At 44.2% G+C, this 15,399-nt stretch overlaps 1 protein-coding gene across 4 annotated transcripts in view; it reads left to right on the forward strand.

Annotated features, from left to right (window-relative positions):
- Positions 1-15,399, forward strand: part of DOCK9 (dedicator of cytokinesis 9) — a 1,074,749-nt gene that overhangs the window by 601,458 nt on the left and 457,892 nt on the right. For all 4 annotated transcript variants that reach the window (XM_033947591.1, XM_033947593.1, XM_033947592.1 and 1 more), the window contains exons 24-26: positions 6,762-6,877; positions 11,019-11,088; positions 11,208-11,333. In XM_033947591.1, the coding sequence (XP_033803482.1) occupies positions 6,762-6,877; positions 11,019-11,088; positions 11,208-11,333 (312 nt within the window). The remainder of the gene's footprint in view (positions 1-6,761; positions 6,878-11,018; positions 11,089-11,207; positions 11,334-15,399) is intronic.

Below are 15,399 nucleotides of genomic sequence, written 5' to 3' on the forward strand. Positions count from 1 at the left end.
CAGTGAAAAAGCAGTTAGATGAGAAAAACTATATAGATGAAATCTAAGGTCAACGAAGAGAGCACAGACTCAAGTTCTAGAACTTGTTTTAATTATTGATGTACTGATTTAGCAGATGCATCAAGACAGTGTACAGAACCAGGTTATAAGCAGATAAGATAGTTAACACATCAACTATTTAACAAAAATTGTATAGTTGAGACCAAAGACACAAGGGCGTAGCATCATAGCACAATGAAAGCTTCCTCTATACATTTTAATTGACTATACATAACAGAAAACTATACAGATGAAACAGAAGAGGAAAGGAAGGGGGGGAAAGGGTGGGTTTTACTTGTTGTTATTATATAATACATGAGTATTTCAATAATTTCACAGTAAGGATGATTTTATGATTTATTGAATAGGGAGGGAGGGGGAGGGATTATTAGATTCAATAAGGATGATATAAATGTTAGATTTCTTTCATAATATTTAAAATATTATAGAATTTTAATTTGTAATGAAATGTTAAATTTGATGCTTATATGAGAGTTAATCAAGTGTGTATCTTTAAGTTTTAAATGAGTTTATTTGCTACACTTGTTGTAACATACGAAAATGAATAAAGAATTAAAAAAAAAGAAAAAAAAGAAGAGGAACTAATGGGTAAAACTACCCATCAGTGGGAATAGACTATTGTCCTCTGTTAACCTTGTCAAAAAGCATGTCGATTTTAAATTTCTTTGTGGAAGATTCAGGAAATAAATCACTAGCTAGTTGATTCCAGAGAGAAGGAGGTAAACAGTGAAAAATGAAGGAGCAACTCCAGCCTTATTTTGGAAGTCAAGGGAATGGCTAAGAGATTGGTTGGTATTTAGACAACAGAGATTGAACTGGAATGTATGTGACCAGCGTTGATGAGCTGTAGCAGGATTGATCAATGTGTTAACGCTTTGTAAGTAAGCAATAGCATTTTGAATTGAATTCTGCAGGTAATGGGCAGCCACTGTTGTGCATGAAATGGGGAAGTGGGGTTCACAACTATATTTTCTTGCCTCACAAATCAGTTTCACCACAGTGTTTGTAGTTGAATGGAATAAAAGGGACAGTATGCCAGCAATGAATTATAGCAGCCTAGATGATTCAGAATGAGAACATGAATCAAGATCTTTAAGGCTTTATCATCCAGAAATGGCTACAGTTATCAGATTGTCTAAATGTGCAAAAAGACTTCTGTGATCAGAGACATATAAAGTAATAAAGTTAAAGAGCAATCAGTAAGCTCAAGAGAATGAATAGTGTCTTATTTATTGGGATTTATTTACTGCATTAATGAAGAGATTCATCCAAGGTGGTATACAGTGGTTAAAACGTATGGGAACATAGTTAAGTGTTGGTTGAAATGGTTCTGCTGAAAATTAGCTGGAAAGCCAGACAGCTTTTGACTTTGAAAATTTGATAATCAGCTTCTGTTTGGAAATCTGAGAGATTTGGGAAAGCCTCCAAGTGATTTGTATCTTGACAGTTGCTATTCAGATATCATTGAATATCAGCATACTTGAAAAGGCTGATTTGAAGATCTTGAATGACTGCTACTAGCAAAATAAAAAAAAAGCATTGAAGAGGGTTGGCATGAGGACTGAGACTTGTGGAACACCAAATGAAAGAGAGGTGGTGGCAGATAAAGTATCATCTGCAAACTGACAGGTGTGGAAATAGAAGTACGAGTGAAACCAAACTTGTTTCTTGAAAGTGTTAGCAAAAGCAAATGTCCACTATATCAAAAACAGAACATTTCTGGAGCTTCAGCCCTCAAGGGCTGCAAATAGCCAAGTTTTCAGGATATCCCTAATGAATATAAATGAGAGAGATTTGCATGCTCTTTATATCTATTGTATATGCAGATTCTTTCATAAATAGTCATTAGATGTATCCTGAAACCTAGTTTGCTAGCAGTCCTCAAGGAATGAACTTGGATAATCCTGGTCTAATGAAATAAGTAGTATGTCTTTCCCATAGCTGGGATGACGTATTATTTTGCTTATCATAGCTACAAATGCTTCCTTCTCAGAAACCTGTTTAGGATGGAATGTGTTATTAGTACCCCAAAATATGAGAACTTGCTGATTGAAAGCTTTTTTTTTTTTTTTTTTAGTAAGTTCTGCAAGAAAGAGATAAATGATTGGGCAGAAGTTAACAAGTAAAGAATAATCAAGTCCTGACTTTATATGTGTATGTGTGTGAGATCAAGATTGTGGGACAATTCCCTGAATAGAACTAGAGTTAATAAGATCAAGAATCAAGGGAGAAAGTAATTGGTGAGTGTTCCTTCAGAAGCCAGGCTGTGTACTGATGACATCATCAGTAACATAGCCACACAGAAGGCCCCAGGGAGAAGGCCGCAAAGCAGCCTGTGAGTGCTGCTGGCCTGATGCTCCTCTGCCGGAAGGTATTTATGGTTGCAGTTGGCGGGGATCGGTTGGGAGGGAAGGATGGAGGGTCAGCAGGGGTTCATCTGCATGGCGGGGGCAGCAGCAGGTGCTCAAGGGTTCTGCTGCATGAGGGATAGGAAGGATGGAAGCTGGACAAGGGTTCTGCTGCACTAGGGATAGGAGGGAGGGAGGGAGGGAAGGATAGAAAGATGCTGCAGAGGGGAAGGCACAAGGGAATGGGTGAGAGGGGAGGAAAGATGTTGCACATGTGGGGAAAAGGAAAGAGGAAGAATTGGGGTGAAGGAGAGGAAGGGAGAGATAATAAACCCTACCTGAAAATAAGACCTAGTGCCTTTTTTGGGCCCCAAATGAATATGACACTGTCTTATTTTCGGGGAAACACGGTAATATATTTAATAAAATATAGCAGAATAATATTTCAACCATGTAAAGTCAAAAGTGGTATGAAGAACCATCATCACTGTCATTAACAAATGAGAGATTTTAAGGTTCAAGCAATCTTTTAGTTTTATAGGCTCTGCACTCAGCCCCCCTCCCTGCCAGTCTCTGAACTCAACCCCCTTCCCTCCCAGGCTCTGCACCCTGCCCCCCTCACTCCGTGCCAGGCTCTGCACCCAACCCCACACTCATTGTCAGGCTCTGTACCCTGCCCCTTCTCCCTGCCCTGTACCCTGTCCCCCCTCTGGTGATCTAGTGGTAGGCCAAGACAGGAGGGATCTGTCCCAGCCGACTAACAATTTTTACCCCCCCCCCCTTTTTTTTTTCACCTTTTTAAATCCTGGTGGTCTAGCAAGTAAGGGGAAATAACCCTATGGTCTAGAACAGGGGTGCCCACACTTTTTGGGCTTGCGAGCTACTTTTAAAATGACCAAGTCAAAATGATCTACCAACAATAAAATTAAAAAAAAAAAACACAACGCACACTGTACGCATACAATTGTTAATTATCATTCCTATTCTGGGTTTTTTTCAAAGAGGTCAAAGGAGATGACTCTATGCACTGTCACCTCAGTAACAACCATACAAAAATAGACAAATACCCACCCCCTCCCTTTTTACTAAACCACGATAGCAGTTTTTAGCGCAGGGAGCTGCGCTGAATGCCCAGCGCTGCTCTCGACGCTCATAGGCTCCCTGCGCTAAAAACCTCTATTGCGGTTTAGTAAAAGGGGACCATATTGTAAAATATAGAGAGCAGATATAAATTCAGACACATTTTGATCACTAAATTTAAAATAAAATCATTTTTTTCTACCTTGTCTGGTGATTTCATGAGTCTCTGGTTGCACTTTCTTCTTCTGACTGTGCATCCAATCTTTCTTCCCTTCTTTTAGCCTGTATGCTTCCTCTCTTCCTGACCTCATTCCCCCCCCCCCAATGTTTTCTTCTTCTCTCCTTGCCCTCTCTTTCTTTCTCTCTTCATGCCCCCATTCTTTTTTTCTGTTTCTCTTCTTTCCTTCTGTCTCCCTGCCTGCCCTCTTTCTCCCTCCCTGCCCACCCACAAGCCACTGCTTCTGCCGCTGCCATCGGATAACAGGCCCCCAAAGCCGCCCGCCGCCGGCCAAGCTCTCCTTGCTTCGGGCCCACCAGCATTCCTCTCCCCGACGTCAATTTTGCCGTCGGAGAGGAAGTTCCGCTGGCCAGAACTTCCTCTCCGACGGCACAATTGAGGTCGGGAAGAGGAAGGCTGATCGGCCCAAGATCGACATTTTGGGAAAAATGCTGCCGGGTCCTGCCTTTGAGGAAACAGAAAGTAGGCAGGACTTGGCAGCAAGAAGAGCAAATCGCAAGCTTCACTGACCTGTCTCCCGCTTTAGCCCCGAACAGGGCTCTAACATGTGCGTGCCGGCTTCACTTCTTACCCCCTCCCCGGACATAACTTCCGGTTTCAGAGGGAAGCCGGTACAAGCACATGTTAGCCCCCGGAGCATAAGTTCTCCAAGCCTTTTTTTGTTGTTTTTTTTAAATGTTGAGCAGCGGAGGCAGCAGCAGAATTCAGGAGCGGGCCAGTCAGGAGGGGAAAAAAGAGAAGGGAAGAAGGGAACCCGTTCTGCGATCGACTGGGGTCGCCTGAGCGAGCGACCTGTCGATCGCGATCGACGCGTTGGGCACCCCTGGTCTAGAATGTCTCACCTATTACACTGGAAATCAAATTCCCTTATAACTTCACAGTAGAAATATAAGATTATATCCCCAATAGAGAGAAAAAAATATTGCCCTAGACTTTAAAGCTTTCCTTAGGTTCACCACTATATCTGCTAAACCTGTGACAGAGCTATAGTGCTATCCCTTCAGATACAAGAGAGCTTAATACATACCATATTTTTCTCTCCATAGACACACTTTAGCTCCAAAAAGTGGGTGGAAATGTCTGTGCATCTTATGGAGCGAATATTGTGTCACAGACCATGATGTGCAGTGTTCTCCCTAGTGTCTTTTAGCCGGGTGCTCCGAAAGGCCAATTTAGGAGAGTGCCCAGTTGTCTGCCAAGGAAACTTACAATACCTTTTTTCGCCTTTTTAAATCCTGGTGGTCTAGCAATGTATTGACAGGAGCGAGCTTTCCATGCTCCTGCCACGCGCTGAGCCACTCCCTTGCTCCCTTAATGGCGAGATCCTAGCAAAAACGGTAGCAGAACGAGACTTGGGGGTAATCGTCAGTGAGGACATGAAGTCTGCCAATCAAGTGGAGCAGGCTTCGTCCAAGGCAAGAAAAATCATGGGCTGCATACGAAGGGGTTTCGTCAGTCGTAAGGCGGAAGTCATTATGCCATTGTATAGATCCATGGTGAGGCCCCACCTGGAATACTGTGTGCAATTCTGGAGGCCGCATTATCGCAAGGATGTGCTGAGACTGGAGTCGGTGCAAAGAATGGCCACCCGGATGGTCTCGGGACTCAAGGATCTACCATACGAAAAACGGCTTGACAAATTACAGCTATACTCGCTCGAGGAGCGCAGAGAGAGGGGGGATATGATCGAGACGTTCAAGTATCTTACGGGCCGCATCGAGGCGGAGGAAGATATCTTCTTTTTCAAGGGTCCCACGACAACAAGAGGGCATCCGTTGAAAATCAAGGGCGGGAAACTACGAGGTGACACCAGGAAATTCTTTTTCACCGAAAGAGTGGTTGATCGCTGGAATAGTCTTCCACTACAGGTGATTGAGGCCAGCAGCGTGCCTGATTTTAAGGCCAAATGGGATCGGCACATGGGATCTATTCACAGGGCAAGGGGAGGGACATTAAGGTGGGCAGACTAGATGGGCCGTGGGCCCTTATCTGCCGTCTATTTCTATGTTTCTATGACAGCTGCCTCAATTCTCACGGCCAGAGGTGCACAAGCCATAAATGAGCTTTTAGCACTCCAGCCTGGGCCTGCGCTGCTCCCTGAATGGCTGCTATTAGTTCTCGTAAGTCCCATGAGAACTGATGGCAGCCATTCAGGGAGCGGCACAGACACAGGCTGGAGCATGAAAAACTCGCTCCTGCCTTGTGCACCTCTGGTCGTGAGAACTGAGGCAGCTGTCCAGCAAGGGAGTGGCTCAGCGCGTGGCAGGAGCATGGAAAGCTCGCTCCTGTCAATACATTGCTAGACCACCAGGATTTAAAAAGGCGAAAAAAGGTATTGTAAGTTTCCTTGGCAGACAACTGGGCACTCTCCTAAATTGGCCTTTCGGAGCACCCGGCTAAAAGACACTAGGGAGAACACTGCACATCATGGTTTGTGACACAATATTCGCTCCATAAGACGCACAGACATTTCCACCCACTTTTTGGAGCTAAAGTGTGTCTATGGAGAGAAAAATATGGTATGTATTAAGCTCTCTTGTATCTGAAGGGATAGCACTATAGCTCTGTCACAGGTTTAGCAGATATAGTGGTGAACCTAAGGAAAGCTTTAAAGTCTAGGGCAATATTTTTTTCTCCCTATTGGGGATATAATCTTATATTTCTACTGTGAAGTTATAAGGGAATTTGATTTCCAGTGTAATAGGTGAGACATTCTAGACCATAGGGTTATTTCCCCTTACTTGCATGGGTTGTAGAGGGCGCTAAGCTGATCTGTGACTTAACACTGGTGGCAGAGTGAAAAATCTGGAGTGGATTCTTTCTGCAGTCCATGCGAGTATGGGGAAATAACCTTGTTGTCTAGAATGTATTACCTATTTACTGGAAAAGAGCTTACCAGGGTAAGTACATAATCTCCTTTTATTGATTTTACTCATGCATGTTGAAGTACTTTCTAGAAATGTATTTCTCTAAAATTAAAAGGTAAGCCATTGTCTACATTTCTGGAGAATTAACATTTTTTTCCTTGCTTTCAGAGCCTCCATGCTATGGAAGGCCATATTATGATAGTTTTCCTGCCTACTATCTTGAATCAGTTATTTCGAGTTCTCACAAGAGCTACTCAAGAAGAAGTAGCAGTTAATGTAACCAGGTAAATTCTATACAATTGATGTGTTTTGATAGATTAGTGGTATCAAATTGTGCCTCTTAAGTCTCTCAGGATATTTAAAGTGAATATTTGATGCTTATTTGCACACAGTGGTTCTAGTTGATCACTTTACATATAGAGGGGCATAATCAAAAAAACCCGTCTTAAGTCCCCTTTTGGCCTAGGCCCTAAATACTGAAAGTAGAAGCAGGGAAAATATCCATTCTCAAAAGAAACGTCAGCTGTTTAAGTGCCCAGACCACCACAACGTCTAAGTCCCAAACGCCCAACACAAGAGCTTTTAGGCGAAGGAGGAGGCAGTCCTTCGCCTAAAAGCTGGATTCTGTAACCGGTGTCTGTCAAAAAGAACACCGGTTACAGAATCCACCCCCCACCCCCAGCAACGAAGGCGGCAGGAGAGATGGCTCATCTCCCCTGCCGCGATAAAGATCCCGAAGTGCCTTCAGCCGCAGCACTTCGGATCGCTATCGCAGCAGGAGAGATAGCCAATCTCTCCTGCTGTGATCCACCCCCCCGATAAGATTGGGCAGGAGGGAGCCCAAGCCCTCTTTCCCCGGAGACCCCCCTACTCCCCACCCCCATTAAGATATGGATCCCAGGCTCTCCTGCCCTGAGGCAGCCACCCCGACCGCCTCCCCCCGAACCCCTGATTGGCCCATCGAACACCCCCCTCCATCCAATGACCCGTGAGACCACCCCCCCAATGACCCTGCGACACCACCCCCCACCCCTGACACCCCCCCTTACCTTAAAAAAAGTTGGACAGACGGACGGGTCCCAAGCCTATTGGGGCTATAATCTTATATTTCTACAATTTCCTGCTGGAAAAGGGGATAGAGGGGTATAGATAGAGGATTACTGCACAGGTCCTAGACCTGTTGGGCCACCACGTGAGCGGACTGTTGGGTTCGATGGACCTCAGGTCTGACCCAGCAGAGGCATTGCTTATGTTCTTATGCCTGTCCATCCAGCAGGCCTGCCATCCTTAGAATGGCGGGCCTTAGGGCTTGATTGGCCCAGGCACCTCAAGGCCCGCCCACAGAACTCACAAGACGTGCCGGTGCCTGAAGATCCTGCCTCTTGCCGTTGGGCTGGGCCTTGAGCATCTGTGCATGCTCAAGGCCTTCTGGCTCCCACTCTTTCCGAGATTGGCAACAGAAAAAAATTGGAAATGAATGCTACCAGAGTATACAGTCATTACTGGAAACATCTAATAAAAGAGAGAACAGGAAAGGTTCATAATCTCTCTTTTCTGAGACCCAATGACTGGCTGGCTGTCCTAGATCTCAAGGATGCCTACACCTACATCCCTATTCATTGTATCCAGTTGCAATTCCTCTTTTTCAGATTCCTTAACCGTCACTGTTGGTACAAGGTGCTGCCTTTTAGTCTCTCTTTCAGCACCATGAATCTTCACAAAGTGACTAGCAGTGCATCTATGCAAGCAACAACACTTTGTTTTTGCATACCTCGGCGACTAACTCCTCGTGGCTCATTCCAGATATTGCTTGCTGCTCGCCATCCAGGACATTTATCCACCCTATAATCACTAAGTTTCCTCATCAACTTCGACAAGTCATCTCTCATTCCTGTTCATGCACTCACATGTATAGGCGCTCACATAAATACCTTTACAGTACATGCCTATCTTCCTGAAGAGATATGTAGAGCAATCATACAAACAGACAACAAGATAACGATGTTCTACTTCAACAAGCAGGGGGATTCTGAATCCCTACTCCTCTGCAGGAAAGCCTATCGCCTTTGGTGCTTAGCACTCTTTCTACCAGTGAACCTCCAAGCAGTATACATTCCAGGTCAGTCAGACATCATAGTGGATTCACTCAGCAGCAAACTGGATCCTCATGAGTGGACACTCGATCCTGCAAAACTCTGAGACCTATTCCATCTCTGGGGAACCCCAGTCAAATCTTGTTTGCCTCACCAGACAATGCATAATGCCCAAAGTTTTGCTCACTTTATCCAGCGCCTCAAACCATCAAACGAGATACTTTTTCCATTCTGTAGGAAACGCATCTACCATACGCCTCTCCACCATTTGCACTAATTTCCAAGGCTCTTCAGAAAGTTATCAAGGACTCTGCATATATCATTCTAATAGCTCTTCATTGGCCCAGACAAATCTAGTATCCCCTTCCCTTGGACCATTTTCAAATTTCTGCCAGTTCCTCTCTGGACCCATCCAATCCTTCTAACGCAGCAGAACAGTCAAATTCTTCACCCCAATCTACCCAGCCTCAGCCTAACTGCATGGGATTGAAAGGAGTGTCCTCAGTACCATCCAGGCTTCCAATCAGTGAAGACTATTCTCCTAACCGCCAGATAGCCCTCTATCAGAAAATCTTATCAAAGTGGACACTTTTTCTCATTGGGCATCTATCTAACATTGGAACCCCCTCAAGTGTACTATTCCATATATAACTTAACTCCTTCAGTTGACGGATTTAGGCCTCAAGACAAACTCAGTGCACATTTATTTATTGGCAGTTTCTGCCTATCATGATCCAGTGGAATAGAAACCAATTTCTCAACAACCCTTGGTTGCATGCTTCCTATGAGGCCTCACCTAAATCTGACCTCCCCTTTATGACTTGCCATCAACATAGGATCTCAACATTGTCATGAACTAACTCAGGGATACCCCCTTTGAACCTCCGGGCACCACTTCTTTTATGTACCTTACATGGAAGACTTTTTTGTTCTCAAAGCCATCACATCGGCAAGACAAATCGGCGAACTCCAAGCACTGGTAACCTACTATCCACAAACTCAATTCTTCCCTAATTGTGCTCAACTATGCACACACCCAAAATTTACCATCTTCCTTCCCGCCTCTGCAAACTTCACCAGTGAAACAACGCCTCCATACCCTGGACTGCAGGAGAACACTACTTTTTGTTACCTCAAGGAACCTGCAACCCTACGTCATACGAATCAGCTTTTTATCACCTACAAACTGGCCAACCCAGATGAACCAGCCTCTAAACCAGTGGTCTCAAACTCAAACCCTTTGCAGGGCCACATTTTGGATTTGTAGGTACTTGGAGGGCCACAGAAAACATAGTTAATGTCTTATTAAAGAAATGACAATTTTGCAGGAGGTATCCTGATTCAAAGCTGCAACCTGGTCCTCAGTTCAAATTTTTACTAAGCATTGCAGTTTAGACCAGAGTACAGCACAAGACATTTATTATGGACAATCCATCCTACGCAACCTATTTGCTCCCATGTTTTGCTTGAGGTTTTCTCAAGGACTGTTCCTTTTAAAAATGGTCACTGTTTCTCTAATCATCTCTAATTTCTTCTAAAGTCCTTGAGAAAGCCTCAGGCAAAACACGATTCATGTCGGCTGAGTTCTCTTAGTGACCTGGATTATGAAGCTTTAGATTAAAATAAGCTAAGTAAAATTATTCTACTGTTTAATGAATAAGATGAGCAGCTCAAAATGTTGAATAAGCTTTTAGACATTTTTTAGTAAATAGTCAAGTGATGATGTGGGGCATAAAGTTAGGCAGTGATGAGATTGTGAGCTACTGGAGTGATACCACTGAGGACTGGTGAAATATAAAATTAATTTGAATTAAGAATTATCTGCAGAAAAAGGTAATCTTAAATTTGATAACAAATGAAAGTTACCAAGGCCCAGATTCTATAAATGACACCTTAAGTTAGGCGCTGGTAGGCACTCTACCGGCGCCTAATGTAAGTTGAAAACACCATTTAAAACCAATTAAAAGTAGTTTAAAAAAAATTGTAGGTGCTGGAATCGCACCTACAGAGGTGTTTTATGATGCCTAATGCCACTGTTGGTGTGGCTAACATCAGAAGTGGCGTTAGGCATCGTAAAGCACCTTCGTAGGCATGATTCATGTGACAGGTAGGCACCAGAAATGTAGGCCTTGAAAACTCTGGCCTACATTTCCGGCACCTACATTTCCTGAAGGCGCAATTCTGTAAATGGTGCTGTTGTATAATTGGCTGTTTTTAAGGCGGCTGCCGCTAGTGGTGCCTTATATAGAATCCAGGGCCCAAATGCCTCATGAAATGAAGCAACCTCGATCTTTCTTTTGTGGTAATCACAGATTATGCAATCTTTCTCTAGGGTAATTATCCATGTTGTTTCCCAGTGCCATGAAGAAGGGCTGGAGAGCTACCTGAGGTCCTATGTTAAGGTAAGCTAAGTATCTTTTCATTAATAGACATCAGTTTATGGAAAACATTTTTCTAGAAATTATGTGTTTTAATTTCAGCATGTTATATAATTGCCTTTTTTTTCTCATTATTTATTTAGTATGTTTATAAAGCTGAGCCATATATTGCTTCAGAATACAAGACAATCCATGAGGAGTTGACCAAAGCCATGACTACAATTTTGAAACCCTCTGCAGACTTCCTTACAAGTAACAAGCTTCTTAAGGTCTGAGCATCAGATTATCTTTACCATAGCAGAATGCTTTTAGCAGTAAGATTTAAAAGCTGTGGAGCCTCCTAGAGGTGCCCTGTTTCTCAAAATAATCTTTCTGCATTTATTTATTTTTTTGCTTAATATATTAAAAAAAAGACCATACAAACTCTTCTTTGATTGATGGCATTTTTGGAGCTGTCCTTTCCCCCCCCCCCCCATATACACTTCTCCCTCCATGTTTGCGGGTTCAGCACTTATGACTTCAATTATTTGCAGTTTTTATCTTGCTGGCTCTACCTCCCATATGATGACATCCTGGAGTGCTGAGAAAAAGTTTGGCTTTTTTTTCAGCACTTCAGTATGCAGAGAGATAATTTTGCTTTATTTTAGCACTTGCTTCAGCATGGTTGGGCAAACTAAAGGGAGGTGGGAAAGCTTGTGTGCTTAATTAATCCAGCTGTTGATGGGGAGTGCAGAGAGAAAAGTTGTTTTTTTTTTATATTCATGGACCGTCTTTGCCCCTAGCCCCCACAAATATGAAGGGAGAAGTGTACTATACTGCTGCAACCGTATAGGAAAGAACTAAGAGGTTACAATATAAATTTTTGGGAAATAAAGAGGAAATGAATGCTATTGTGTAGATAGGAAAGAAGCATGTCATTCACATAAGACACAGAAGGCCATCATGTAGATGAGAAAGAGAAACACATTACTCACACAAGACACGGTAGAGTATAGAGGCAGGGATAGTAGGACAATGATTCTGCATGGAATAACCTGAATGTGTCAAACAGATTCTTCATACTAAGTAGATGAGAAGGCTTGGGTGAATAGCCATGTCTTGAGGGTCTGTGCATTTCATACCATCCTTGTTTTACAGAGAGTAAGCACTCATATTTCAAAGTACAGTAAAAGATTGCAAACCCTAAAAATCAGACTCATGATTTTAGTAGCTTTTGATATATTATTTTCTGTACAAAATGTACTGCTTTCAGAGGAAATAGCTAGATTGTTTTAAACGCCTCCCCCCGAAAACTCCATATTTACTCGGATATTGCTAAAATTGACAACCTATGGGACACTGCTGCTTTAAATGAGGGCTTAATAGATGTTACTTTATAGAAATTGAGATGTTTGTTGTGTGAGATTGTTCAGTGACTTCCTTTTCTTCTCAATTTACAGGTTAATAACTTCTGCATATAAAATTGCTATATACTAAAAATACATTGGGAATTTTTTTGAATGGCCATAGTTAGATACTCCAATCAATTTAATTTCCCCTGTGTGTATTCAGATTAGAGAATGACATGGGGAAAAAATCTGTCCCCGTCACCGGACCACCGTCCCCCTTTACCACCCCATCCTCGCCGTCCCCTTCACCACCCCGACCACAAACCAGCTGTCCCTTTCACCGCCCCATCCCCTCAGTATCTACCCTTCCCTCTTGCCACCTCACCGCCATTCAGCAGCCTGAGAATCTCCCTCCCTCCCCCCCTTACCTTCACGGCGTAAATAAACTTAAGGGAGGGAAGGCGCACGGTCACCAATCGCGTGCACGGCCCCTTCCCTCCCTCCCCCTTACCTTTGTGGCACTTTAGAAAAGAAACTGATGCTGGTGAAGCCTGCCTGTGCCGCCCTGCAGTCGCATGTGTGTGGGCGGAAGCTTCTCCTCTGACGCAACCGAAACGATCTCTCTTTCTCTAATATGTCCAATTCCCTTCAATATCTTGAATGTTTTGATCATGTCCCCTCTGTCTCCTCTTTTCAAGGGAGAAGAGGCCCAGTTTCTCTAGCCTCTCATTGTGCAGCAACTCCCCCAATCCCTTAACCATTTTTGTTGCTCTTCTCTGAACCCTTTTGAGTAGTACTATATCCTTTTTCATGTACAGCGACCAGTGTTGGATGCAGTATTCCAGATGGGGGCGTGCCATGGCCCTGTATAATGGCATGAAAACCTTTTCAGATCTGTTTGTGATCCCCTTCTTAATCATTCCTAGCATTCTGTTTGCCCTTTCGCTGCCGCCACACATTGCGCGAAGGATTCATTGACTTGTCTACAAGTACTCCCAAGCCTCTTTCCTGGGGGCTCTCTCTGAGTATAGCTCCGGACATCCTGTATTTGTGCATATGATTTTTGTTACCAACATGCATCACCTTGTACTTATCCACATTGAACCTCATTTGCCATTTCGCAACCAATTCCTCGAGTATATTTATGTCTCTTTGTAGGTCTTCACTACTCTGAATAACTTTGTATCGTCCGCAAATTTAATCACCTCACTCATTGTGCCAATTTCTAGGTTGTTTATAAATAAGAACATAAGCAGTGCCTCCACTGGGTCAGACCTGAGATCCATCGTGCCCAGCAGTCTGCCCACGCGGTGGCCCAACAGGTCCAGGACCTGCGCAGTAGCCCTCTATCTATACCCCTCTATCCCTTTTTCCAGCAGGAAATTGTCCAATCCTTTCTTGAACCCCAGTACCGTGCTCTGCCCTATTACGCCCTCTGGAAGCGCATTCCAGGTGTCCACCACACGCTGGGTAAAGAAAAATTTCCTAGCATCCGTTTTTAATCTGTCCCCTTTCAACTTTTCCGAATGCCCTCTTGTTCTTTTATGTTCTGAAAGTTTGAACAATCTGTCCCTCTGTACTCTCTCTATGCCCTTCATGATCTTGTAGGTTTCTATCACGTCTCCTCTGAGTCTCTGCTTTTCCAGGGAGAAGAGCCCCAGTCTCTCCAATCTTTCAGTGTATGAAAAGTTTTCCATGCCCTTAATCATTCGTGTCGTTCTCCTCTGGACCCTCTCAAGTATTGCCATATCCTTCTTAAGGTACGGTGACCAATACTGAACAAGTACTCCAGGTGCGGGCGCACCATTGCCCGATACAACGGCAGGATGACTTCTTTCGTTCTGGTTGTAATACCCTTCTTGATAATACCAATATTCTGTTTGCCTTCTTCGAGGCTGCTGCGCATTGTGCCGTTGACTTCATTGTTGTGTCCACCAGTACACCCAAGTCTCTTTCAAGGTTACTTCCCTCTAATACTAATCCCCCCATTTGGTAACTGAACATCGGGTTCTTTTTCCCTATATGCATGACCTTGCATTTCCCTACATTGAAGTTCATCTGCCATTTATTCGCCCACTCCTCCAGTTTGTTTAGATCCCTTTGTAGTTCCTCACACTCTTCGGTAGTTCTAACCCTGCTACAGAGTTTAGTGTCATCCGCAAATTTTATAACTTCACACTTCGTCCCCATTTCCAGGTCATTAATAAATACATTGAACAGCAGTGGTCCGAGTACCGACCCCTGTGGAACTCCGCTCGTAACCCTCCTCCAACCTGAGTAGTGACCCTTCACTCCAACCCTCTGCCTTCTGCCTGCCAACAAGTGTTTGACCCATCTGTGTACGTCCCCTTCCACCCCGTGGTTCCACAGCTTCCTAAGTAGCCGCTCATGGGGTACCTTGTCAAAGGCCTTTTGGAAGTCGAGGTAAATGATGTCTATGGGTTCCCCTTTGTCCAACTGGCTGTTTACCCCCTCAAAGAAGTGCAGTAAGTTTGTTTGGCATGATATTCCCTTGCAGAAGCCATGTTGGCTCGCTTTCATCAGCCCATTTTTTTCAATGTGCTCACAGATGCTGTCCTTTATCAGTGCTTCTACCTAGAGAATGACACGGTGACGGTTTACCCGCGGCCACCGCATTTAAGCCGCGGGTCACCGCCGAAAACGGGGAAGAAAAATAGTAGTCGCTGCGGTGACGGGGACAAGGCCATTCACCGACCGCGGAAACGGTGAACAGGTTTGTCCCCGCGGGCCAATGTACCCCCTTCTAGGAACCGCTATTTCACCGTGCTCCTCATTTGTCATTTCAACCCTTCCTGCCAATCGCAGCAGAAGGGTACCCAACCCCTCCTGCCGGTCCTCCCAATGGCCTCCCCTAAGATCGCCGGCAGGAGGGTACCCAACCCCTCCTGCTGGACCCCCCCCAACGAACCCTCCCACCCCGGAACCCCCTTAGTCTTACTTTTCAAGTTGGACCGGACAGCTCCTCGCTCGTCTGGCCAGCAGGCCT

Source organism: Geotrypetes seraphini, chromosome 6 (genome assembly GCF_902459505.1).
Source record: "Geotrypetes seraphini chromosome 6, aGeoSer1.1, whole genome shotgun sequence".
Classification (NCBI taxonomy): Eukaryota; Metazoa; Chordata; class Amphibia; order Gymnophiona; family Dermophiidae; genus Geotrypetes; species Geotrypetes seraphini.